The sequence below is a fragment of the Lissotriton vulgaris genome, chromosome 1_1 (assembly GCF_964263255.1).
Source record: "Lissotriton vulgaris chromosome 1_1, aLisVul1.2, whole genome shotgun sequence".
Taxonomy (NCBI): domain Eukaryota; kingdom Metazoa; phylum Chordata; class Amphibia; order Caudata; family Salamandridae; genus Lissotriton; species Lissotriton vulgaris.
Window position 1 is genome coordinate 989,222,047 of NC_141685.1, and position 26,866 is coordinate 989,248,912.

At 46.4% G+C, this 26,866-nt stretch overlaps 1 protein-coding gene across 2 annotated transcripts in view; it reads left to right on the forward strand.

Moving 5' to 3' along the window:
- AKAP8 (A-kinase anchoring protein 8) overlaps positions 1–26,866 on the forward strand; it is an 895,754-nt gene that overhangs the window by 430,975 nt on the left and 437,913 nt on the right. For both annotated transcript variants that reach the window (XM_086960773.1, XM_086960782.1), the window contains exon 9: positions 11,012–11,096. In XM_086960773.1, the coding sequence (XP_086816899.1) occupies positions 11,012–11,096 (85 nt within the window). The remainder of the gene's footprint in view (positions 1–11,011; positions 11,097–26,866) is intronic.

Below are 26,866 nucleotides of genomic sequence, written 5' to 3' on the forward strand. Positions count from 1 at the left end.
GTATCAATCCACCCCACTCCAGTTCAATCTACAGCAACCCAGTCCACCCACGCCACTCCAATCCATCCCACTACAATCTAATCCATTTTATTCTACTACAGTCCAGTTCACTTTAATCCACCCCACTCCAAACCACGTTAATCCACCCCACTCCAATGCAATCAACTCCAAACCATCTGATTCCACTACAACCCAAACCACTCCACACTAATCCAATCAACTCCACTCCAATCCAACACACCCCAGTCCAACCCAACCCAACCCACACCAGCCCAATCCAACCCAATCACAGTCCAATTCACCCCATTTCAGTCCAATACATTCAAATCCAGTCCACTCAAATTATTTCCACTCCACCCTAATCCATCCCACTTTAATACACCCCACTCCAGTCCAATCTACCTCAAACCAGTCCACCCCAATTGAATCCACCTCACTCAATCCAGTCTACCCCATTCAATCCAATCCACCTCACAGCAGTCCAGTCCACCTAACTACAGGGTCGTTCCCTTCCTAATAGCGGACATGGGCTCGCCTCCAAAGAAATCCCGTACAATAAAAAGTTTGGGAGTGACTCTCAGTGAGGACCTCTCCTTGGGAAGTCAAATTGGTACAGTGGTCTCCTCGGGGTTTTTCCAACTGAGGAAGATCAAGAAAATAGCACATCTCCTCACAGGTCTGGCCTTAATTCAGACAGTTAGTTCTCTAGTCCTGTCTCATATCGATTTTTCAAATAGCCTCTATCTGGGGGCTCCTATTGGCCAACTGAAAAGATTGCAATACTTGCAAAATCAAGCTGCGAGACTTATTTGTAAAGTCCCAAAGTGGGAATCGATTAGACATGGACTGGAGACCTTGCACTGGCTGCCTGTGGAACAGAGAGCAACATTCAAGGTGGGCTGTATTGTGTTCAAGGCTCTGGAGGGCAAGGGTCCCATGTTTCTTAGACAACTGCTGCGTAAATATCAACCTCTGCGCAGCCTGAGATCTACCCACAAGGACCTACTTGAGGTCCCTCGTTTCAAAAGGAAACGTCAGGGAGGTAGCAGTTTTCAATTTTTGGCTGCTTCATTGTGGAACTCACTCCCCCTGACCCTGCGACACAGTAGGGACCTCCTTACCTTTAGGAAAGCATTCAAAACTATTCTTTTTTCACAGGCTTACTGTAAATAGTGATTTGTGTCTTTTATGTACTGTTATGTTTGATTCTCTCCAGCGCCAAGAAGCCTCCGGGCGTAAGTGCGCTTAACAAATAATAAATAACATAACATAACATAACAATAGCGACCACAAAGGTATGTACCAATGTTTTGCGACCGCAATTGCGGTCACAAAACACGTGCAAATCCCTTCCACTTTGTGACTGTCACCGAAAATATTTTATAAGGGCAGGCAGTGATCCCAGGGACCCCTAACTGCCCTTAAATAATGAAAATGCATCCTGTTTTCCTTTAAGGAAACGGGCTACATTTTTTTAAGAAAACTGCTTTATTTAAAAGGAGTCCCAGACATGGCGGTCTGCTGAGCCCAGCAGGCCACCATACCTGGGAGGGCCTGTCATTCCCAATGCACTCGCAAATTGCGAGAGGGTCATTACTATTAATGAGCCTCGCAATTTGAGACCCCATTGGGAGTCGCAAAAAGTGCTAAACATACTGTTGTACATGCCAAAATGCACCTCGCAAATTGCGACTCACAAATGAGTCACAACTTGCGAGGCGCAATTTTGCTGGTCGTACATCTGGCCCTTTCCCCTCCCCTCCACAACATTGTACTCCAACAAATCCACTCTACTCCCCCACCCCACTTTACGATAATATGCTCCACCACTCCACTCTACGAGACTATGCGACTAACTTTTAGCCATGCTGGACAGCAGCCACACTGGTGTAAAACATCACAAAAACACATTGCCAAAGCCAATAGCTATTGTATAAGTATTGGCTTTGCCAATGCTTGTGTATTACTTGGTATCACTCCATGTAAGAAAAACTGGAGTTCTCCAGCATTGAATCTTTCATAGATTCACATACTTGGATCTTCCCCTTCGTCATGGTGGGAGTCTCACGGTAAAGGAAACAGATAGCAGTGAAATGAAATGAAATGAAAACGAAATGAAAACAATATTTAATAAAGCGCACTGCTGCCAAGCGGCTTCCTGGCGCTGGGGGACCTGGGTCAGAACTCACAGAGGGGGACATAATGGAACCTAAGAAGGGAAAGCCAAAGAAAAAAGAAAAGTTTTTAAGGCTTTACGGAAATGGCTAAAAATAGGAATGGAGCGAAGATGAAGTGGGAGACTATTCCAGAACTGGGGAGCCAGGACGGAAAGACGAGTGCCCCCGGATCTGGATTTGCGGAAACGGGGAATGTGAAGAAGGGAGAGAGAGGAAGACCGGAGGGTGCGACTGGGAACGTAGGAAGAAATGAGGGAAGTGATGTAAGCAGGGGCAGAGCGAGAGTGGGCACGAAAGGCAAAGCAAGCTAGTTTGAAAAGGGATCTGAAGCGGATAGGGAGCCAGTGAAGGGATTTCAAAGCCGGGGTGATGTGAGAGGATTTGGGGAGGGAGAGAATGAGACGGGCAGCTTGGTTTTGAATGGCCTGTAAACGTCGGGATTCGTGGGAGGGGATGCCCACGTACAGGCCATTGCCATAGTCGAGGCGAGAGATGACTAAAGCCAAGACTATGGTTTTAAGCGCGTCGATGGTGAAAAAGCGAGAAATTTTCCGAATAAGACGGAGGGAAAGGAAGCATGAGGACACAACAGAGCTGATCTGGCTGTGCATGGTTAAGTCAGAGCTGACTTTGATGCCAAGGGTACGAACAGAGGAAGAGGGCGTGGGGGGGGGGGGCAAAAGAAGGGGGCCAGTGAGCAGGGGACCAAGGGTTAGAAGGGCCACCCGTGAGGACAAGTTCCGTCTTATCGGGGTTGAGCTTAAGATGGTTGGCGCTCATCCACTCAGAGATAAAAATAAGAGTGTAACTGAACTTGGGAATAGAATCGGGAGAAGAAGACATATCAAAGACAAGCTGGAGGTCATCTGCGTAATTATATACAGAGACCCCCAGCTTGAGAAGAGAAGAAACAAGGGGACAGATGTACAGATTAAAGAGGAGAGGGGAAAGAGAGGAGCCCTAGGAACACCACATGTGACCGGACAGGAGGGGGCAGAGAAACCAGAGAGATGAACGGCCTGATGCCTATCCTGAAGAAAGGATGCTAGCCAGGAGAAGGCCGCGCCCCGAATGCCCGCTGCGCAGACACGGTCGAGAAGAATAGAATGGTCGACCGTGTCAAACGCAGCGGACAAGTCGAGAAGCACCAAGGCTTGGGGAAGGTTAACATCTGCCTTGCCCTTGAGTTCATCCAAAACCGCGAGAACCACCGCTTCTGTAGAATGGCCGGGGCGGAAGCCCGCCTGGTGGGAAGCTAAGAGGCCATTGTCCTCGATGTATGAGGAGAGGCAGGAGGTGACGTGGGTCTCTAGGATCTTACCCAGGTAGGGGAGAAGGGAAATGGGACGGAAATTAGCGGGGAGGGAGGGATCTAGACCAGGTTTTTTTAGAATAGGGAGAACGACAGCAGATTTAAAGGAAGAGGGGACAGCACCGGAGGCCAATGAGGAGTTGAGAAGAGTGAGGGGAGGACCAGGACAATTAGTGAAAAGGGTTTTGAGGATACGCGCAGGAGCGCCGTCCAAAGGAGAGCCAGATTTAACTTTAGACAGGTAGTTGTGAAACAAGTCAGGAGAGATAGGGGGGAAAGTGTCGAGGGAAGAGGAAGGGGGGGTGGCAAGGCTGGTGAGGATAGGCTGAGGCACAGTAGGAATGTTAGCTTTAATTTTCGCAATCTTGTCTATAAAAAAGTTATTGAGTGAAAGACAGAGGGGTTGGGAGGGAACCAAGCCGGGGGAGGAGCGATCAGAAGTGGCAAGATTGCGGACCAAAGAGAAGATTTCGCTGGGTTTATTCACGGAGAACGATACTCTCTCCGTGAAATAAGAGGTTTTGGCATTAAGAACTGCTTTTTTGTAGTTGGTAAGGAGTTGTCTGTACTGAACGCGCAGAGGAGGGGAATACTGACGTCTCCAGAGGCGTTCCGACCGCCTGAGATCAAGTTTTAGTGCTTTGAGCTCAGTGGAGAACCATTTGTGCGCATCGTATGGACGAACCGCTTTGATCTTTTTAAGCGGGGCCACACGGTCACACGAAGCAGCAAGCCATGTACTTAAGGCTTTGGCCTGGGATTCAAGGGGAAGACGAGTAAGATCAGGAGCGGAAGAAACCAAAGAGAGTGAAAGGGAATCCAGGTCGGTTTGATTCCAATTACGGGCTAGAAGGTTTTTAGGGGGAGAGGGTTTGTCAACCACACCTAAGTGAACAGAAAAGGAAATAATAGAGTGATCGGACCAGACACAAGGAGAGATGGAGGGAGGTAAGGCAAGGGGACAAGACGACCAGATTTGGTCAAGTATATGGCCATGTACGTGGATCGGGGCAGTGACGTGGGAGGTAAGGTTCAAACAGTGAAGAGTGGCAGAGAAGTCTTTAGAAGAAAGGTCTTCCTTAGGGTCTCCTGGCCAGAAGTGAAAGTCACCAAGAAGGAGCACAGAGGAGTTGTTGACCACCAGGGTGGCCAGCAACTCCTGGATGGAGGCTACAAAAGAAGGCATCGATTGAGGGGGGCGATAGACAAGAGCCACAGTGAGGGGGGAAGGAAGGTTGAGGGAACGGGCCACCAGGTAGTCCACGTTAGAAATGGGGGGGTGAGGAAGGAGCTGAAATTTAAATGGCGACCGGACAATCATCGCCACCCCCCCGCCGGCCTTCCCATCCGGGCGGTCAGCTCGGAGGGCATAGTAGGTGTCAGGGAGGATGGCTAGAAGATCAGGAAGGGAGTCAGTAGTGAACCAGGTTTCGGTCAGAAATAAAAAGTCTGGAAAATCAGTAGTTAAAAGATTGAAAAGTGCAGTCTGGTGTTTAACTGCGGACCGGGTGTTAAGTAGGTAGGCAGAGGCAACCGTAGGGGCCGAAGGGGGACGAGGAGCCGGAGGGGAAAAAGAGGGGAGAGGAAGGGAGTCAGGAGAGAAAAGAGTCGGGTGAAGTAGGGGAGAAGAGAGAATACCAAGTGATTGTAGGTGATGGAGGGGGAGAGGGGCAAGAGAGGGAAAGGCAGATAGTGCAGTAAGTTGGGCAGCAGTATAAACCAAACGAGAGGCAGAGTGTGTGGCCCCTGGTCCCGGCCCGTCGCGGACGGGCGCAGACGGGCTTAACTTAGGCGCAACTTCGGCGCGCCTTCGTCGCGCCCGCTGCGCCCGCCCGCTGCGCCGCCGGAAGACAGGAACAGTTATGTGGGGACAACACATGACGAGGGAGGGTCAAGGGGGCGTGGCAGGGGGTGGAGGAGCCAAAGCGCTGCAGCGCCGAGGCCAGACCCGCAGTAAAAGAAAAAACTGCATGGGTACCATAAATATTATAGACTTTGGTATCCCTTCAGAGATAAACAAAAAAAAGGTCTACCCGAAGCGTTTCCAGGGTAGAACCCTTTTTTCCTCAGGCTCTGCTTCCTATTTGAGAAATTAAAATACATACTCTAGAATATAGAGCAGATTTTCTGTATCAGCATGCATCAAAATGCAATATATTACATAAACATTAAAGACACATAGCGAGAGCAATTCAATGTAACAATTAAGAAATGATATTCAACAGGAACAGAAAAAAACTCTTTTTAGAAATTGTAAGGTGACCGGTTCGTAGCACGGCTTGTCCCACTGCTGAATCTGCCTTCCAAGCTGTGTCCAAACAGTAGTGCTTGGTAAACGTATGGACATTCTTCCACATTGCCTCTCTTCAAATGTCCGGAAGCGATACTACCGCGAACAAAGCAGGTGAAGTAGCCATTTTTCTGGTTGTGTGGGCTTGAACTGTCGAGCGTAAAGGACTTCCGGCATTCTTGTGACATAAAGTGATGGTAGAGGATATCCATCTGGATTTGGTAGTCCTTGATAAAGCCAGAACTTTTTCTGGGACCAACAAATGCTATTAACAACTGACTTTTCTTTCTAAAGGACTTTGTCTTATCAATATAACATTTGAAACATCTTTTGACATCTAATGTGTGCAAAGATGTTTCTGCTGCCGACAATGGGTCTTTAAAATATGTTGGTAAAACAATAGGCTCATTGAGGTGAAAATCCGAAGAGACTTTCAGAATGAATTTAGGGTTTGTTTGTAATATCACCTTGTCGGATTTGAATGGAAGAAAAGGCTCTGTGATGGAGAAAGCCTGAATCTCACTGACCCTTCTCGCTGACGTTAGAGCCAGGAGAAGAGCTTCTTTCCAAGACACAAACTGTAACTCAGCTTTGTGAATCGCTTTGCGCCAAGACCGTGTTAAGCTGCCATGGAACTGATGGTCGTTGAATTGGAGGAAAAACCCTGAACAATCCCTTCAAGAATTCCTTTATCACTCTCTGTGACCAAAGCGATAGATGATTTTGTTTCCTGCGATATCTTGAAATGGCAGCAAGATGCACCTTGACTGATGCATGAGAAAGGCCTGTCTTGGCTAGATGTAATGAATAAGGGAGAACCTGCTGCGGAGAAAAGTGCAAGGGATGAAGAGATTGTGTCAAACACCATTGGCAAAACCTTTTCCACTTTGCCACATAGGTTTTATTTGTGGAAATTGCACGAGAGTGAGCGGGAATGTCTCAGTATTCTTCATTAATGTTTAAGGACTGAAATTCGTGCTCATGAGGTTCCATGCCGACAACTTCAGCGAGGCCACCTGGGGATGAAGAACTTGCCCCTTGTTCATGGAGATCAAATCCTGGATTAGAGGAAACTGCACTCTGGGAGTCACTGATAAGTGAAGAAACTCCGAGAACCAGAATTGTCTCGCCCATGCCAGGGCTATAAGAATTAAGTGACACGGTTCCTATATCATTTTTCTGAGCACCTTTGGGATCCGCGGAAACGGGGGAAATGCATAAGCGAACATACCTGTCCAGCGTAGTTGAAGAGCATTCCCCCAAGATCCTGGCTGAGGGAATCTGCTTGCAAACTGTTTGCACTTTTTGTTGCTTTGAGTGGCAAACAGGTCCAGAGCTGGAGTGCCCCTTAGGTAAAATATTTGAATAAGTTGATCCTGATTCAGCTCCCACTCATGGCAAACGATTGTTGATCTGCTCAGCGAATCTTCTCTTATGTTGTGTATTCCGGGAACATGTTGAACTTGCAGAGAGATATTGTGCATTAAAAGCCATTTCCAGATTTCTTGAGCTTGCGCTGATAGGGGCTTTGATCTGTTCCCCCCTGCTTTATTAGATAAAACATCGTTGTTGTATTGTCTGTCCTGACTAGTACTGGAGAATTGTGAATCCTGGGGAGTAAGGCTTGGAGGCCCAAGAACACCGCTTTCACTCCAATAAGTTGATGTGTAATTGAGCCGCCTGTTTGTTCCAGTGTCCTTGTGTTTCTAGGTCTTGAAGATGCGCTCCCTACCCCTGTAATGAAGCATCTATTGTCATTATAAAACTGGGTGTTTTAGGTTCGAAAATTAACCCTTCGGATAAGTTCTGTCTTTTTCCCCACCATGACAGCGCCTCCCTTATTTGAGGATTGATGAGGATTGGATCCTCGAAGGAACCTTGATGTTGCACCCATTGCAGGTCTAGAAGTTCTTGTAAAGGCTGCATGTGAAGCTGACAATTTGGAACTAAGGGGATGCAGGATGATATCATCCCCAACAAGGATTTGAATATCCTTACTGAAGTATTGACTTTCTTTTCTTTAGATGTGAAGTTAGCTCCAGAATCTTTTGAATAGTTCCTCTGAAGGGTACGCTTTTGCTTCTCTGGTTTGCAATAAGACTCATAGGAATTAAAGCGACTGGAACGGAATTAGAGAGGATTTTTCCATGTTTATCCGTAACCCCAGAAACTGGAAGAGATTTATGCAACAATCTATGGACTCCCGAGTGTCTTGACACATACGCCCTTTATCAACCAATCATCCAGATAAGGATATATCTGATGACTTGCTGTTTCAGATATGCTGCAACCGGCGCCATGCATTTCGTGAACAATCTTGGCGCGGATCGGAGAATGAAGGGTAACACTCTGACTAGGTAGTGGCGCCCCGCCACCTCAAATCTGAGATACTGTCTGTGTCGTACGTGTATTGGAATATGTAAGTATGCATCTAATAGATCTAAAGATGTCATATATTCCCCTCTTCTCAACATCATCAGAATTTCTTGAAAAGATAGCATATGGAAAGATTGTTTCCTGATGAACTTGTTTAAGCCTCTGAGATCAATTACCTGTCTCCATTTGTTTGATTGCTTTTTCCGTATGAGGAAAAAAATGCGAGTAGAATCCTTTCCCTCGCTGTTGAAGAGGGACCTCCTCTATTGCTCCTTTTACCAGAAGAGATAGAATTTCCGCCTTGAGGTCCGAGAGATGTTGCTGTTTCCTGTGATTGGGAGGGCAATCTGGTGGTTTGCAGAGGAACTCTAGGGTGTGACCCTGACGAATTATGTCTAGCACCTATCTGTCCGATGTTATAGACCGCCATTGATGGTAATAGGAAGAAAGGTAATGGTTTTGATGGAGGCTGAGAAATGACGAGGTGGTGGCGCCTTGGAACAGTCACTGCCTTCGATTGGTGTCCTGTACTTTTCCTCTTGTCGATGACTTACGTCTGGACTGTTGTTGGTAAGACGTATTTGAGAATCAAAAGTGCTGTGTATTTGCATACTGACGTTACCCTTGTTGATGGTACTGCTGGTACCAATTGGACTGATAGGACGATCTTTGATGAAAATGTCCTCTTGATCCTCTGCCATGAAAGGACTGAAATCTGCCTTGCTGCTGTGAACCTAATGTTCTCTCTGTATCTGTGTCCTTCTTAATCCCCTGCAGGACATCATCTACGTCGCTTCCAAATAAATTTTCCCAGTCGAAGGGCATATATACTATCTTAGCCTGCACTTCCGGTCTGAATGAAGTAGCCTTAAGCCATCTCTGACTGTGAAGTGTTATGGCTCCTGCCATTTGTCTGTACGCCACAGCGGAAACGTCCATGGCTTTGTCAAAGGATTCTGAAGCCGCTCTACTTCCTCCTGTAAAATTTGTGTGGCTTCTTCCTTCTTATTCTCCGGTAGATGTGATAGAAGAGGAGCTATATCTGACCACATTTTCCTGTTGAAACAGCTAATTATATTTGACACTTTAATAGAAGCCGCTGCCTTGACTTCAAAGATTTTGCCTGTTCCATCAAGTTTTCTATCTTCCTTATCAGGAGGAGCTGAACATGTAACAGATGGATTCATTGATCGTCTTTGTGCAGCTTACATTTCCACAGACTCTGGCTGGGGATGACCAATAAGACATGTCAGAGAGGTTTCAGTAGCTAGATACTTTTTCTCAATTCTAGAAACCGAGGCTGCAACGGAAGCTGAGTCCTTCATAATTTTCAATCCCTCCTCCCATATATGTTTTACCATGGGAATAGTCCTTATTGGCTTCCTAGATGACTCTTTAAAATCATAGAGGAAACATTCTGTTTCCTTAACTGGAAGAGGAAGATCAAACCTCTTAGAAGCTTTTTCCATGAGTTCATGGAATCTCAGGATGTCCTCTGGACCCAACTATTGACGGTGTAACAGTGTGCGCATGCGTAGTCCTTTCGTACCAGTGCCACGAGCCGTGCATCTTGTGTGTGCATGTGCCGTCAATTTTTGCAGCAGCTCGGATGTGTGCAGTAAATAACACGAACTTCTTTGCAATAGAGGCTTGTTTTTGTGTCCGCCAGACGGTCGCTGCTCACATGGCACGTGTGGTAGAACAAACAAACCGTGCCTCACCAGGAGCCAGGTGAGGTGAATGGTGCCCAGGCAGCTGTTTCTGGCATATTGGGACACAGCATGGTTTTGCCTCATTTTGGAACTTTGCACAACACTTACATATCTTTCACTTACTCTCAGACACCACTCACCCTGAACAATCGCCCACCAATTACTCTGCAGTCACCCTGACATTCAACTGGCAGTCAGATACCGCTCACCCACCACTCACACAGTGCTGACTCTGCATTCACACATCATTACATTCCTCTCACCCTACAATCACATTCCTCTCACCCTCCAACCACACCTCTCAACCTGAACTTAAACTGCTCATCCCACACTTATACTATTGGCATACCACACACCCTATATTCGCACACCTCTTACCGTGTACATGGTAACATCTCTCACTGTGTACACTCACACAATTCTCATTCTGCACTGAACATACATCAGTCACACTGCATTGAGGCACCTTCACCCTTCGCTCAGACACTTATCAACCTTCATTCATGTATCACTCACCCTGCACATAGAGCACTCATAGCATTCTCCCTGCACTCATACACTGCTCCCACAGCTCTTAACGTATTATTAATCCCATACACGAAACCTACTGCATTTACCAAGGCTTGTTATAGTTTCCACCTGGTTACCACCTCATCCGAATCAATGATAATTGCATTTCCTAAATGGTAATTTTGCAACTAGTTGGAATTACGAAAACCGTTATACATGAGGTAATCCCTATTTGCGGTTTCCAATAGGAGATTTGTACTAGGTAGGAATCTCATTCTTCGCCACCGCAAAAGCCTTCCGTGCATTCCTAAAGGGCATTTTTCATTTCCTATCGACTCGAAATTGCAATTCACACCATTAGGAAGTGCAAAATGCCTTTGCACATATGACCTCTTGTATCCCATTCATTTATAGGAAGATATACATAACATGTAAATCAGTACTGCTTAATTACTGTTACAGGCATCAAATCTTTTTCTTTGTACCATCTACTCATTTAAATGCCTCATATACTGCTTTATTTTTACATAGGTTTTGTTAGAAATTGTATAGCTGTGGGATATAAGTTAAGAAGGGTAGCCAAAGTTAAAAGAGTTATTGAAAAAAAAATAATAATCGGTATTGTCTTTATTAGGAGAAGAGGATGATGAGGAATCAAAAAAGAAGAAAAAGGAGAAGTTGCGCAAAAAGGACAGATTGCGAGATCGCGCAATGGACAGGTGCAAAGCTCATGAATATTGTGCATATTGCTCTAATAGCCTGTTTTCAACTATACACATTGCCCAGGTTGTAATTGGCAAGGGCTGCTTACTTGTGTGTTTGAGACTCTGACATATTTATTAGGCAGTCAAATGCAACAGTTGTGCCAATAACAGTTCATAGCTCTGTAACCTCAGTGCAGTTGATTCTGTATTTACAGAGAACTGTCATCATGCACTGCACAAGTGGTGTAACAAAACTTGAAGGGGACCCCTGCAAAGTACATGCAGGTGCCCCCCACGCCTGGACCAAGTCCGAAGCTCTCAGGCCAGGGATCAGCCAGTGGCAGTGTGGCCCGCAGTGCGCAGGGGCTTTTGTTAAGCCACTGCACTACACTTGTAACACCATCTTAACACTCCAAAGGAATATTACAACAATGTCTCTTATTGGAAGCATTTGCAGTTCTTAGTACTTGGAGGGTTGTACACATTTAATATTGCCAACTTAAATCTGGTAATTTATACTTATTTATTAGTTTTTCTGTCTTTATAAACATTGCATTTGGATGAGCACCCAAGCATAATTCTTCGGAAAGTGATATTTTAGTACATTGCTCCTGCACTCCATTCTGCAGCACTTTGCTGATGAAATATGTACCTCAGCAACAGATGTATTTCCTCAACCTTCCAAGTAATGTTTTGAGATTTCAAGTCACTTTTTAAAAAGGGCAGTAATAATCAGTACATCTTGTTACCGCCATAGGTTTATAATCTCTTTGGGAGCCCTGAACCCATGAGGGAGCAGTTTTTTTTATTTTTCAGCTGAAAATTGTTTGTTTTCCTTGTAGTTCAGTCAACAGTGTCTGCTGGTAATGCATGTGTGTACCATCTGGTGCCACCACCATGGCAAGTCTGTTTTACTGCCATATGGCTCGGGTGAAATCTGCAGTCCAAGCATTTCGTTGTTTTGGTGCATCATCAGTGACTTGCTTTCTTTCAACAGGTTCCTTTAAGGCTTCACAGCTAGGAACTAGGAAAAGATAAAACAAACAGCAGATATTCATGAGGACCCATGATCTCCTGGAATTCGTTTTTTCTGCTCTTAGGGCCTGATTACGATGGCAGTCAGACCGCTATCGACAGGCCGTCAATGGTAGTCCGACTGCCGCATTACAATACCAGTGGTTGGACCCACAGCTGTCGGAGGGAAGACCGCCGCCTCCACCAGGACCAGAGATCCCAATGGGGCGGTGGTTAGAGTCATATCTCTGAATGGCAGCAGTGCTGAGGCAGGCACCACCATCCGGATTACAATATCCCTTTCCGACAGCCTTTTCATGGCTGGAAGACCTCCATGAAAAAGTTGTCATAAAGGGATAAGGGGGCCCACAAACAGGGCCCTTGTCCTTCGAGGGCAACTGTAATGTGGCACTGGGGGGACATGTAGTGCCCCCACTCACTTCCATGCACCGTGTGCCACGCACAACATGGTGCATGGCACATGGTGCATGAACATGCAGTAGGTACTCTGTACCACAGCAGCTTGTGTTGCAGCCCTTTTTCTTGGCCGCAGCACAAGCCACTGTGATAAGTAGCACTTTCCAGCTGCCAGCACGGCGGGAATATCGGAATGCGGTGGTCGGACTGCTGCCTACTTGTCATGCTGTCTCCTGACTGCCCCTATGGGAGGATCTTCTGGGGCAGGAGCAAGGGAGGATCCTCCACTCAAATCTGTCGACTCTATACCTTCTTGCATGGAGATTGAGTGGCGACAGCTGATAGCTTTCAACATTCTGAAATCTACAATGTTATTCTGGTCGCCAGGCATCCCTCCACCAAAATGGTATGCACCTGAACTGTGGAACAAAGTTTTATTATATTGTACATAAAAGTGTGATGTCCTTCTTTTTATCCTTACCCTTTCCCAGCAGGACTCTGCCCTGGGTGCTCTAAAGTGTTACCTTTATGCTCTGTCTGCCTTTTTGCGGCTGCTTGACCAACCCTCTTTATTTATGTCCCCTATTGGGAATAGGTGTCTTCAAGGTCTTGTAAATCACCCCCCCACCCCTCTCCTTTCGTTGTCCCTCAGTGGGACCTTAATTTGATTCTCACTTTCTTAATATGTGCTCCTTTCGAGCCTCTTCATAATTGGCCCCTATGGCGGCTCACCATCAAGACAGCCTTTCTAGTGGCAATCACACCTGCCAGGAGGGTGATTGAGCTGCAGGCTTTATCATCCAAGACTGCATTCCTGTCTTTATTTCCAGACAAATTGGGGCTTCGCACTATGGCCCCTTTCCTGCCGAAAGTGGTAACACCATTCCATGTGGGCCAATCCGTCACCTTGCCCACTTTCTATGCTTCTCCACATCCTCCAAAAGAAGAGGAGTGACTTCACTGTCTGGACCCAAAAAGAGCGTTGATGTTCTACGCTAACTGCACACAAGAGCTCCGGTTTGACGACCACATCTTCATGGGCTATGTTGGAGCGAAGAAAGGTCAGGCCATATAGAAGCGGACCATTTCATGCTGGGTCATACTCTGTATTAAAATCTGCTACCTACTGGGTAAGGAGCATTCCTCTAAGGGCTTAAGGGCTCATTCCACCAGGGCTAAAGCTGTGACCACTGCGTTAATATGTGGAGTCCCAGTCCTGAACATCTGCCAAGCAGCAATGTGGGCATCCCTGCACACGTTTACTAAACACTATTGCCTGAACTGTCACTTCTGCCGGATGGGCACTTCGTCTGTTCGGTCCTGAAGGACATTTTTAGTTTAGAATTTGTCCGCAGCCCCCACAGGGGACAGTATTGCTTGCATATCTATTCAAAGGTAAGGAATCTGCAGCTTGAGGTCTCTATCAGATGAACAGGTTACTTACCTTTGGTAGCTCATTATCTGGTGGAGACAATATCTAGTCTAAGATCCCTTATCAACTGACCCATCATACCCGAATTTCTAGGCTTAGGGTCTATCCCTTTCAGGGCCCTAGTTTGGACACACCAGTGTCAGTGCACTTCATGGCTCTGTCTACTGATGTGGAAAGTTGTAAAACGTAACTGAAGTCAGCGCGCTGAGGAGGCGTCTCCATAGGCAATTTGGACATCACTTCCGGCGCCATAAATCTATTTGAGGCATCCTAACTCGATCAGAAGACAAATTGAAAGAACTTGAAACCCAATACAGTGCAGATTCCAATACTGACACACACATGCTGATCCAGCTGATACTACATGAGTTCCATGATGAGGTGGATAGAGAATTTAAATACTTGAGGAAATAAACTGCTTCTTGGCAGTACAGGGTGGGAGAGTGACCGTCCACATTAGCGATGACCTCACACGCCCTACGAACGCATAGAACAAGTGCGCTTTCCCCGCCACAGGCACTTCCATGAAGATCGGGACGCACGCGTCTTTGGCTTCATCTCCCTTTTGACGAGCGTTGTAATTTGATTACACATTACTTGCAGCCCATACATACGTGGCTGGCATTCTACCGGATTCTGCCGCCACGATTTCAATTATACTGTAGCCCTTCAGCCCTGATGAGTCACATCTCCTTCACAGTGTGACGAAACACGTGTCGGCTGGCTACTATTTTCTGTACTGACCAAACATTTGACTTATAAACAATTTTCACTTACATGAACCTTTGTGTTTCACGTTTTTGAACTTTGACACATATCTCGCTTAGCCCGTAAATCCAAGTCCTGACACTAGGATTACGTACCTCATTAGCGTGTGCACAGGATCTGTTCTTCTTCTATTTTGGTTTAGGCCTCCCTACACCATCACAGGGGTTGTTTTTACTATTGGGTTTGTGTTCCCCTGTCCTGTTTTGCACCGCGTGCCTACTGCACGAACATTTTAGCAACAAGATCACACTGCTTAGAGCGCCACTGCTTCCTGTTCTGTCAACTCAAACCCTTTCTCTCTCAAACAAAATGGGGAATGTCGACCAGAAGAGGACCTTGTGTTGGCGATCGTCCTCTGCATTCAAATCTGTTATTCCCTTGCTAGAAGAAGGAACCATCCTAGGAAATCCATGCTCCTTCCACCACCGTGAAATCTTCATCAGCAGCAGTGGTTAGGGGTGTTCCCGTGGTAGAAATCTTTTGCTTGGTGACTAGGACTTTCCTTTTTACATTCTCAAAGCACTGTTGTTTGGATTCTTAAGTGAGAAGTGTTGGTTATTTCACCTATTCTCTAATGCAGAATTTCTTTGTCTGAAGACAAATCACCTTGTAAAGGGTACTGTTGTGGTATCTATTCATAAGGCAAGTAATCTGTAAGTAGAAGTATCCATCAGCTTTGGTGGCCATCTTTCCTGCGGATACTCATCTGCAGATTCCTCACCAATCCTGCCCACCTCCCCATTCTAAAGGACAATCATAGTCTCCTGGATATGAATTTAGTTCCCATGTGGTTCTGTTGCACTGCACATCTATGTTCAATCTGATACTGTCTTTATCTATGCCTCCAAGCGCTCAGAAAAAATGGATGAGAAGCTAACATCAGGGTGCACAGGTGGTGTCATATGCCTCCAGTGATCTCAAACCTGTGCTCCATCTTGTGCAAAGATGGGAGCAAGGTATATGAACTGTAATGGGGTAACCCTGTGTCCTTCAGAACCTGGGCTTGTACAAAATATACTGCAAACTGTTCTGTCAGGTAACCAAGTTGTAAGCATTCCATCATGAATATGCAGGAAGAAACACACCAAGAGAGTTTTTTTCAATATTAGTATATTATACTTTTTATCTATTTACATATGCAAGGCTGTCACATAAACATGTTCATAATTGAAAAGACAAATACATGACTTATTGGTGAATAAATGATCAGAAAGTGACAAGGTGGCGAAGTGAATATGATATACAGTGCGAGCGTTAAAAAACACAATGTATAAGATGTGTGAATGAATTAGCATCTGTCCCTATACAAACAAATCTCATCTGGGTCCTTTTCCAATTTAGGGCGTGGAGAACTTAGGGTATGGATTGTAACGAGGCATCGATGTTTCGACCCAGGAATGTGCACTACTAAACCATCTTCACGGCGGCCCTTCTTCAGGACAGGGGTGTGGGCAGTCTATATGTTCAAAATGATTCCAAGAATAAGAGGGGTGTGGTTCAAAGAGGAATTAAATGTTAAGCGGTAGGTCAAGATTACCTACCAGTTATGGTGGTGTTGACTTCCACTTGTTGAACTTAAAGGAGAATGATGAACCCACCGTCTGCTTGGATTCTGCAATTAAAAGGAATTAAAGTTAGGAAGGGAAGTATTAAGGCTAGCTGGATGCACATAGTGGCTTCGGAGGAAGCGGAGGCTACCTTTTAGTCAGCTTGCGCTGGTGTTAATGAGGTTCTCGCAATGTGTAGGCACCAGCATGCTGAAGACGGAACACGATTCCGTGAGCCAGAACTTAATTTACAATCTGATATGATAAGGTTTTAGTGTGGTGATGATTGAGAAAACACAAGACATCACTATCTTACCGTGTGGAATTCAGGCGATGTGAACGCCGGTAAACATCATTACTAATGCTGATGTTAAAGTTGAATAAAGTGTGTAATCTAATTGAGTACGGTGTGCTGAGTCATGCAGCGAATGCGGCTTCGATGACATAAGACGTGAGGTCTAAAGACCATTTAACATGTTTGGTGGTTGATTAGAAAGTGCAAATAAAACGGTTCGAATTAGAGAGGGGCACAGCCGCTAGCATAATTACACGTGTCAAGCCATAGTTGGTAAAGTGTCCCTGAGTGGTAAATAGCAAGGTACATAAAGGCTGCGTACAAGTGGTGGAGCGCCTAGGTTTGTGTTATGACTCAAACGTACGTTAGTAAATTAATGAAAAATCCTCCACAGCTTTAAGAATCAAGGTGGACACGCGTCTTACCTATGTTAGTAAAAGCCACTGTTGGATCAGTAAAGGCTGAAAGTCAAGTAAAGATTGGAATATTAGTGTTCAAAACTACTAAAAAGACAAGCAAGGGCAAAACATAGGGTGACAGCATGCAGCGATGTGCATTTAAGTCCTACCTCCAGCCGCATGCGTCGGTGACTGATTACATATCACACGTGCGGATAGTGTGAAGGAATTTAAGGATGCGCATGTCATCTCTTGACAGAATGCAGCGTGCACGTGGTGATGTCATATAGTCACCCTGTTAAAAGAGTAGCAGCGTATTAAACATTTTTACAGACGAGAAAACGGCAGTGACGGGGTTATTGAAGGGAAATAATCTAGTCAGTGTTACTATGCTGAAGGATATACGAAAAAAGCCAATAAAGATATATCCTCAGTAAACATTTTGAAATATAATGACCATTAATTTACACAATGTCAGTAAAATTCCAAAGATCCAATTAAACAAAGGGAGCCCTGTTTCAGGGGAGAACAATCAATGCCGATAGTGTAAAGACCAACATATTCACAGTAATTGAACAATAGTAAAGACGTTGGTGCATAGTAGTTATAAGTGACATGGGCAAAGACACATTTGGGATAATGTTAAACACAGTCATCTGAGGAAACCGCACGTTCCTTTGAAAGACGTGCATAGACATATACATGTACAGTTAATCAATTAAAGGCTATCCAATGATTATTATGTAAAGACTTATTGGACATAGACACAGGCAATAGTACAGCCTTCATTTTAGTGGCATAGACAGTGATGTACATTAGTGACAAGGTCAATAGTACATATACAGCTGTAGTTACATGAACAATATGAAGGATGTCTCTTGTCAATACTACACTCATGTTGTCATAAAAAAAGTCTTCTAACTTATGGCAGAACGAACGGAGGCATGTCATGCCTTAGTCAGGATGCCGAGTAGTATTGGTTTCTTCTAACACGTTCAACCTCTGGGTGACCATGTCCAAAATGTGTGTCCATTTGCACTCCTTGTAGTTAAGGGATGATACACTATCCCCACCTCTGGAGTGAAGGTAAATCTTTTTCACTAACCACCATTTCAGGCTTTCCGCCTGGTGTCTCATGTTGGAAATCTGCTCTACCGGGGGGCCCCCTGTACCTTGCAGCGGATCCTGATACAGTGTTGAAGGATTGTGCTTTTGACCTTCTGGGTCAAAACAACCAATCGGCCAAACAACCCTTCTGGGTTGTTTGGCCGATGTGTAGCTTGTTACAAGGACATTTAATGGTGTAAATTACTTTCGAGCTGTTGCAGTTGGGTTGTGTGGCAGTTGGAAGTCACGACCCTGGTATGAGAAAATAGACCCTTCACCGTGAGTTTGCAGGCCTAACAGTGACTACATTTGAAATGACCAATGTGTGGTGGTAAGTTCAGTTGTGTCCTAATATCAGCTGGTTTGTGCGGTGTCAATTAAGAATTTAGCACATAGTCTCTCACATTTTTCGCCCTTTTAAATGCAAAGATTGGATCTGCCACTGTATTGATTTCCGAAGCCACCAGGTTCCAATATTTTTTTGACAATTTTCTTAATTTCTTGGCTTCTGGTGTTGAAAGTGGTGACATACTAACTTCTCTTCAGTATTGGTCCGAGGGCATACTTCCAGCAGTGCATCCCGGGGACAACACCAGTTCCTCTTTCTAGCTCTCTTAAGTAGTCCTTTTGGGTAACCTCTGTCTTTGAGTTTGGTGATTAAAGTGTCTGTTTCCTTGAAGAAATCTGATCTGCACGAGCAATTGCACCTCAATGTCAAAAACTGTCCATAAGGCAAGTTGTCTTTAAGCCTTCTGGGATGGTGTGAAGTATACTTCAGAAGGGTGTTTCGTTCTGTCGGCTTCCTGAATAGGGTAGTGTAAATCAGGGCATCCTCAATTCTCAAAGATCAAAAAAGCAAATGGTTTCATTATCGTAAGAGATGGTGAATTGAATGTCTGATGATCTTCCATTCAGCAACATTCGAAAGTCAATCAAATTCAGCTCTGGGCTGGTCCAAATCATTAGTACATCATTGATGTAGTGTATCCACATTGTGATGTCAATAAATTGATTGTCTGTGCTGTAAATGTGAGCATCTTAATATTTCTCCATAAACAGGTTTGCCAAGCTGGGGGCGAATCCTGCTCTCATCGCTACTCCTTTACATTGAAAGTAGTATTCATTTTGAAATACAAAATAGTTCTTGGTCATGGCAATTTCCAATAAGTTGACCAAGAAGTCCCTGGGGATCCAGTGTGGAGTAGGTCTTCTATCCAGGACCTCGCAAATACATTTCATCCCCTGAAAATGGAGCAAGGGCCACCTACTGGTGCGGGATAGCCAATAGAAAAAGTTTCCGCATCCAATTTGGCTCCTGGATATGTACAATTGGTGAGGAATCTACAAGTAAATAGATGTCCATCAGAACAACTGTTATTGAAGGTAAGTAGCTTAGTAGGTACGGACAATGATTTCTGCCCACTTTGCTAAAGGTACAGCGAGAGCTTGTAAGCCTTACCTCTCTTGACCCAGGGAGATAATCGGCAATATTGCACCCCACAGTTAACTATGGCATATGTTCCTTGAAAGTATTTTAATTCAGTCCAGGCTATGATGCAGGATATATACTGTAGAATTCCACCAATGTCTTCTCCCTCAGTACATATTTCTCAGACAGCTTCTCCACAAATTTCTTAAATCCAGTTTGTGCAGCAGCTACCTGCACATCCACCACCACATTCTCCTCTAGCTCTCCCACCTTCCAAACAACTATTCTCTGGGTTAGATGATGCTAGGCATTGCTTCATAGTCTTCAGCGTACATAAGCATGACAGTTTCATACTTTCAATGCACTTCACTCAATACTGTGACAATTCAGTACCTTATGTGTGATACTTTGAGTAACACATTATAGACAGTAGAACAAAGCAATTATGTTTATGTAGTGAGGTAAATATCTGAAGTCCCCCCTTCTGTGAATTAATAGTCTAGATACTATCTTAAAACAACTGCGTTGTTCCTGAAATGCTTTTCACAGCTAGGGTACAAAAAGGCTCTTCCCACTGTATACCTCATAGACCTATTCTGGTGGACAATTTTGGAATTTTACAGGCAATGTATGCCAGTTACAACCTGGTTTACATAAACATGCTCATCAGCAGTCCGTGACTGTCTATTATAGATATCTCCAACATTTACAAATGTGAGCCATACTCCATAGATGTTCAATCTGTGTCCTTATCCATGTATCAGGAGTTCAGCTTTAAGAGCTGGGCACGCTTCAAAGGAGAACAATGAAATGATAGGACTTGGTTTTGCCTCTGGTGGTTGACAGGCCTAGGGGGCTATCTTTAGATATGGAAGGTGACTGAAGATCCTCCTGATTCTCCAGGAAGTTCCAAAACTGGATGACAAAAACTAAAATGTATTTCCTTCAGCATACTATTCATATGCAATAGGAAACTCCACTGGTAGATTTTCTTTCAGAGCTAGTACTACTTCCAGAAATCAGAGGAGTCTTCACCGACCCATGAATCAATCTAATGCAAAAGAACTAGGATAGTGTTTCACACAGGATGGCCATACTTTCCTTGCTGTTACCGACCAGGAAACTTTTGAAGCACTCTCCTCTCTCCATCTTTGGATTGCAACTTCTTCGCTCTTTCTTTATCTCCTTGATCCTTTCCTTTTGTCTTTTCACTCTTCATTTATCTCTACCTCTTTTCCCCAATTTTCACCTCACTCTTTCCTCTCATTCTATCATTCCCCTCTTCATGATCTCACCTCTTAGCTCTTACCCTTCTACCTCTTCTCTCTCTACATCTTTCTGCTTTTATAGCGCTCCTTTCGTTTTCCTTTGCTTTGTCTTCTTTCTCTCCTGGTGTCTCTTGCTTCTTCTTCCCATTCTTTTTGTATCTGTCTTCCCTCTCGTCGTCTACTTTTGTCACTTTTCTCCCATGATATCCTTCTCCTGCCTTCTTTTGACTTTCATCACTCTGTCTTCTCTTTTTGTTCCCAGAAAGACTATTAACTTGTGTCCTCTACTGGTAAACCTAGTATACCAGGGATTTCTATGTATAATGTTATTAAACCTATGATTATAATGGTAAACATGGAACTATAGTTGTATAAGTGCTATTGAGAGCCAGGACAGGCTGGCTGTGTCACACAACAAAGAAGTTAGCATTTCCTAGTGAACCCACAGCCTCTCTGCCCCAAGTCCCAGAGCAGCACCCACATTTTTGGTTTCCAAGTTCAGAGGGCCAGCCCAAAGCCACATACCCCTGAAAAAACTAGCACCTCCTGTTCCTGACTCCAGACACAGCTACAGATGCTCCGCTTTCAGGGATGGAATACTGGTTTGGGGTTACATCTTTCAAGCCCCCTCTCACTAGAGGACTGACCTTTGAGAATCTGACATGAACTGGAGACCGGTAGTCATGACAGCCAGGATCTGCGACAGACAAGGTAATGGCAGGCTGCCTTTGCCAAAGCTTTGAATGTAGGTGTTCTTCAAAAAACTCTCAGACCCAGGTAAATGCAATCACTCTCCCCTCGGATGGGAGGAACTTGTTTGATGTCTTAGTGGATGAGGTTTTCCAGAAGTACATCTTGTGCACAGTAATGGTTAAATCACTTAGTGCCATCCAAGTGGTACTTCTTAGACCACTTATACTGCCGACAATGGCTGCAGTCCAGTGCATGGACTGCATGTGGTAATTCAGTATCCGTACTTTCACAGACCCATCTCAAAGAGAATACCAAAAGTGCCCCTTGTTTCTGATGGGAATCAACATTACCAAGATACAATGTGCGATTTGGTCTCATGTTGCCGACCCCTTGGTGGCCTCCACTTCTGCCTGCTCCATCTACACCTTGAACTTACTATGATTCATCAGGCTAATGTTGGGATAAGGCGTTTTTTTGGCAACTCAAATTCGTGCTTTGGGGGACAAATCCGATGTATCTTCATACATAGACGTGTTGAGTTAAAACAGTCTTGTTGTCATTAAATACTTTCCTGCTCGTGTGGAGATCTAGGGTGTTGGTGGTTCATACAAACAACACTTTACTCTTCTGCATCAGGAAAAAAAGAACACTCACTCATTACAGCTGTGCCTGCCTACAGTAGGATTGCGTTATTGATTATTGTAACAGAGCTTGTTTCTGTTGTTCTCTAACATTGAGGGTGTTCGCAACACTGGAGCAGGCAGCCTATGTACAGTGTCTCTGCTTATCACACAGGTGGGAAATTCTCTAGGAAGTTCCCAATCCCATTTTCAAGGTCTTGAGTTGTCCTCATCCATAAACCCTTTTGTACCACACTTCATCACCAAGGATAACCTACTAATGCCATTGATCAGGTTGTTTCTGTATATTCTTCCTCCTATCCATTTCATTCTAAGAATAGGTCAGGAGAGTAGGTAGACCTCTAGGTGCTCTGTGATCCTCGTAGCCTTCTCCTGGCCTCACCATATGCGGTACTCCGACCAACTACTGCAAATGGACCATGTACACCACACCAGATCCTCCTTCTGTCTGTGGAAGAAAGAATAAGATTTCTATAATTCCCCCTCCCTAGGACTCTCAGTGGAGAACATGTAGGTACTGGTGGCTGCCAGGAATTCTCCGACAAGAAACCAGCGTTGGAGCAAATGGATGAGGGTCTTTAATTGGGCATTAATGAAGAATCTCCACCCACCTAATTGCAAAAATATGATGTCCTTTTTTCACCAACTGGCAGAAATAGTTATAAAGTGAATACCTTCATCACGCCCATTGAAACCTATTGGAGCAAACCTTAACATCTTGTCTCCAAGCCTAACAAGGCCCCTAGAGATGTCTAACTAGCATAATTCACTGATCCTTCCTGTTAGACCTGTCAGCCTTTTGGGTGGTTTCACTCTCACTTTTATTTTTCCCGCCATTTTTTTTTTGTGTGGCCTTAGGACTCCGGGCGCCTCAACACTGCTACTCAGTGCAGGGTGTCCTCTTAGGTTTCTGGGGGAGATTCCCAAAAGGCTGGTCAGGGTTCTAAACAGAAGAAAGAGGGGGGGAGACAAAAAGAAGAAGTTCTCGAAAGGCCCCCAAAATAGCTCACATAGGAAGGGGTCAGGTTTCACCCCTAAGGTCAGCCAGCAAAAACCCACTTACCCTGACCTTAGTCAGCAGCCCAGAATTGTCCGGTGCTACGAGTGCGGCGAAGTTGGACACTATAAAGGAGATCCCAAGTGTCCAAAGAGAGCGCACCCTCCCACTGGAGGAAAATACCCCGGGGTGGCGAGTGTAGTGCTTGGGGAGGAGCTGCCCCTAGACAAGGGGGGTGAGTGTGCAGGGCTGACCCTAGTGTCCCTGAGAGACAGCGAGATGGTTCCTAAGATCCATGTGCCCCCAAGTATAGGCAATGGGTCACCATCAACGGCCAGAGGGGGGAGGCTCTGAGGGACACAGGTGCCAGTATGACTATGGTGAGAAGACAGCTGGTGTCCCTATAGCAGGTGATTCCCAATGTACTCCACCCAGTTGTGATGTCCGACGGTAGAGTGGGTCACTATCCCGTGGCTAAAGTGCCCTTTGAGTGGGGAGGGATCATGGCCTTCTACGAGTTGCGGTGAGCCCTGACGTGCCAGTCGACTGTCTGTTGGGAAACGACCTTGAGCACAGTGCTTGGAAAGAGGTAGAGTTCCAGACACATACGGAAAGGCTGGGATCACCTGACTGGACCTGTGCGAACAAACTGTCTGTGACTGCCCGGAGGGGGAGTTCACAAGGGCTGGAGCCTGGAACAAAGGCTCAGCCAGCTGTCAACAAGGGGAAACCCGGGGACGGGGAAAACCTGCCCCGGTATCCACACCCCGTAAGATGGATGGGGCACCTGAGACGGTTGTCCCGGAGTCCACGGAGAAGGATGTTGTCTCCCTGAGGGAAATTACCTACTCCTGCGGAGTGGCAGGTGGAGGGAGGACCTACAAGGGAGGAGTTTTGTCAGGCGCAGAAGGAGTGCCCTACCCTGGAGGGCATGAGGCGACAGGCCGAAGCCCAGGCAGCAGGCAATGCTTCAGGGAACTTCTATATCTACTGGGAGGATGGTCTCCTCTACAGTGAGCCCAAGCTCCGGTGCATGGTTCGTCCCGGGCCTTGGTAGTTCCCCAGCGTTACCGAGCCTTCCTTTTAGAGTTGGCTCACGAAATTCCTTTGGCAGGACACATGGGCTAGGAAAAGACCTCTGCCCGGCTTGTCCCACATTTTTACTGGCCTCAGATGAGGGTCACGTCCGACACTTCTTGTAGAACGTGTGTGTGTTCTGCCAAGCCAGTGGAAAAACAGGGGTAAAGCTGAAGGCTCCCCTGGAACCACAACCCGTCGTGAGCACCCCCTTTGAAAGGGTGGCCATCGACATTGTTGGGCCTTTGGATCCACCAACTTCTGCCAGTCACAGGTTTATCCTGGTTCTGGTGGATCATGCCACCCGGTACCCAGAGACTATTCCTCTGAGGACCATTACTGCACCTGCGGTGGCCCGAGCTCTGATGGGGATGTTTACCCGAGTGGGTTTCCCCAAAGAAGTTGTGTCCGACAGGGGTGACAACTTCATGTCGGCATATATGCAGGCTATGTGGAAGGAGGGTGGAGTTACTTACAGGTTCTCCACCCCTTACCACCCCCAGACCAATGGTCTTGTGGAAAGGTTTAACACAACCATGAAGGGCATGATCAGGAGTCTGCCTGAGAGCCTGGTGAAGGCCAGCATCCACAGTGAAGTCACCAAGATGCTGGAGTTGGGAGTGATTGAACCTTCCGACAGCCCCTGGTCCAGTCCATTGGTTCTGGTACCAAAAGCTGCCCCACCGGGAACCACACCGGAACTCCGGTTCTGTGTGGATTACAGGGGGCTGAACTCTGTGACAAAGACTGATGCTCATCCCATCCCAAGAGCGGATGAGCTCATTGACCGGCTGGGAGCTGCCCAATACCTAAGTACCTTTGACCTCACGTCAGGGTACTGGCAGATCTCCCTTACAGATGGGGCTAAGGAGAGGTCCGCTTTCTCCACCCCCGAGGGCCACTACCAGTTCCGAGTGATGCCCTTTGGGCTCAAGAACGCCCCTGCCACTTTGGAGTGGCTGGTGAACCAGGTCCTCTCCGGTATGGAGACCTTTTCTGCTGCCTACCTTGATGACATCGCTCTCTTCAGCAGCAGCTGGGAGGACCATTTGTGTCAGGCAGGCCTGTCGATCAAGGCCAGCAAGTGCCAGATCGGGCAGGGGTCAGTAGTGTACCTAGGCCACTTGGTGGTTCGTGGTAAGGTGCAGTCCCTCCAGGCCAAGATTGAGACCCTCATGGCCTGGAAACCCCCCAAGACACAGACTGAGGTCTGAGCTTTTCTGGGCCTCACCAGCTACTACCGCCGCTTTGTCAAGGGATATTGTACCATCCTGGCTCCCTTGACTGAGCTTACCTATGAAATAACCTCGACAGGTAGTCTGGACTGAGGCGTGCCAACAAGCTTTTGACACCTTAAAGCAAGCCATGTGCGTGGACACTGTGCTCAGGGCCCCAGACTTTTCCAAAGAATTCATTGTCCAAACAGACGTGTCTGAGCATGGCATTGGGGCGGTGCTATCGCAACTCAACGAAGAGGGTCTGGACCAACCAATGGTTTTCCTTTCCAGGAGGCTACTCCCCCGGGAACAGCCGTGGAGTGCGATAGAACGAGAAGCCTTTGCGGTGGTTTGGGCTCTGAAGAAGTTGCGGCCATACCTGTTTGGCTCGCACTTCCTGGTTCAGATCGACCACCGGCCTCTCCGGTGGCTTATGCAGATGAGGGGCGAAAACCCCAAGTTGCTAAGGTGGTCCATTTCACTACAGGGAATGGACTTCAGGGTGGAACACCGACCTGGAGTGGACCACGCCAATACTGACAGTCTCTCAAGGTTTTTCTGCCTTAGTGAAGAGAACTCCCAAGGGATTGGGTAGCTCTCCCCACTTTCAGCTGGGGGGGGGGACGCGTGTTAGACCTGTCAGCCTTTTGGGTGGTTTCCCTCTCACTTTTATTTTTCCCACCATTTTTTTTGTGTGGCCTTAGGACTCCGGCTACTCAGTGCTGAGGTGCAGGTGCGCTCTTTTAAATGGTGACCTGGTTAGAATTTACCTCAGAGCCCTGGTCCATAGAAAAGCATTGTAGGGTTCCAGAACCTTCCGGTCCACTCTAGTGACTTGGGGCTAGTCTATATAAGGGAGGGCTCTGGGCGGCCATTTTGCCCACTCTGAGGAACTGGCTTGAGTGCAGACTGCTGCGTGAGGGAGTTGGTCCAACTGACCAGATTGGTGGTTCTTAGGGGCTGCTGCCTGGTGAGATAAAATCTGCCCTTTTTTCCTACTGATCTGGCCCTGCTGTGGGGAAGAGTGACCAACCTCTATTCCCCCCCTACCTGCAGAACTTAAGACTGCCAGGCTGCTGAGGGACCTCCGACTTTGCCAGAGGGAAGGGTGGTGAGTGAACTCATGTGAGAGCCTGCGCTGCTGTGGTCCCCTTCCCTAAAGTCAAGCCGGGTGAAGATTGCCCAGGATCACCACTGTCTTCTAATTCCCCTTTCTAAGTGGTGTTTATGGTAGCCCCGCACAGGAAAGAATAATTGGCACCTGCCCCCCCCGCAAGGTGTTTCCTCTGCGAAAGGAGAAGCACATCATTGCATCAAGGAATCCCCGTCTGAGGGGTGGTTCCTTCCCTCCTTCAAGCGCTTGGGTACTACCTGCACGAGGTTGGAGAAAGACTCCCTACTGCGCTTCCCCCAAAACTGTCCTCGCCGGGCCTTCTGATCGCCGGACATCTCTGGTAGGGTCGGCTGAGCTGTAGTGTCGGCCCA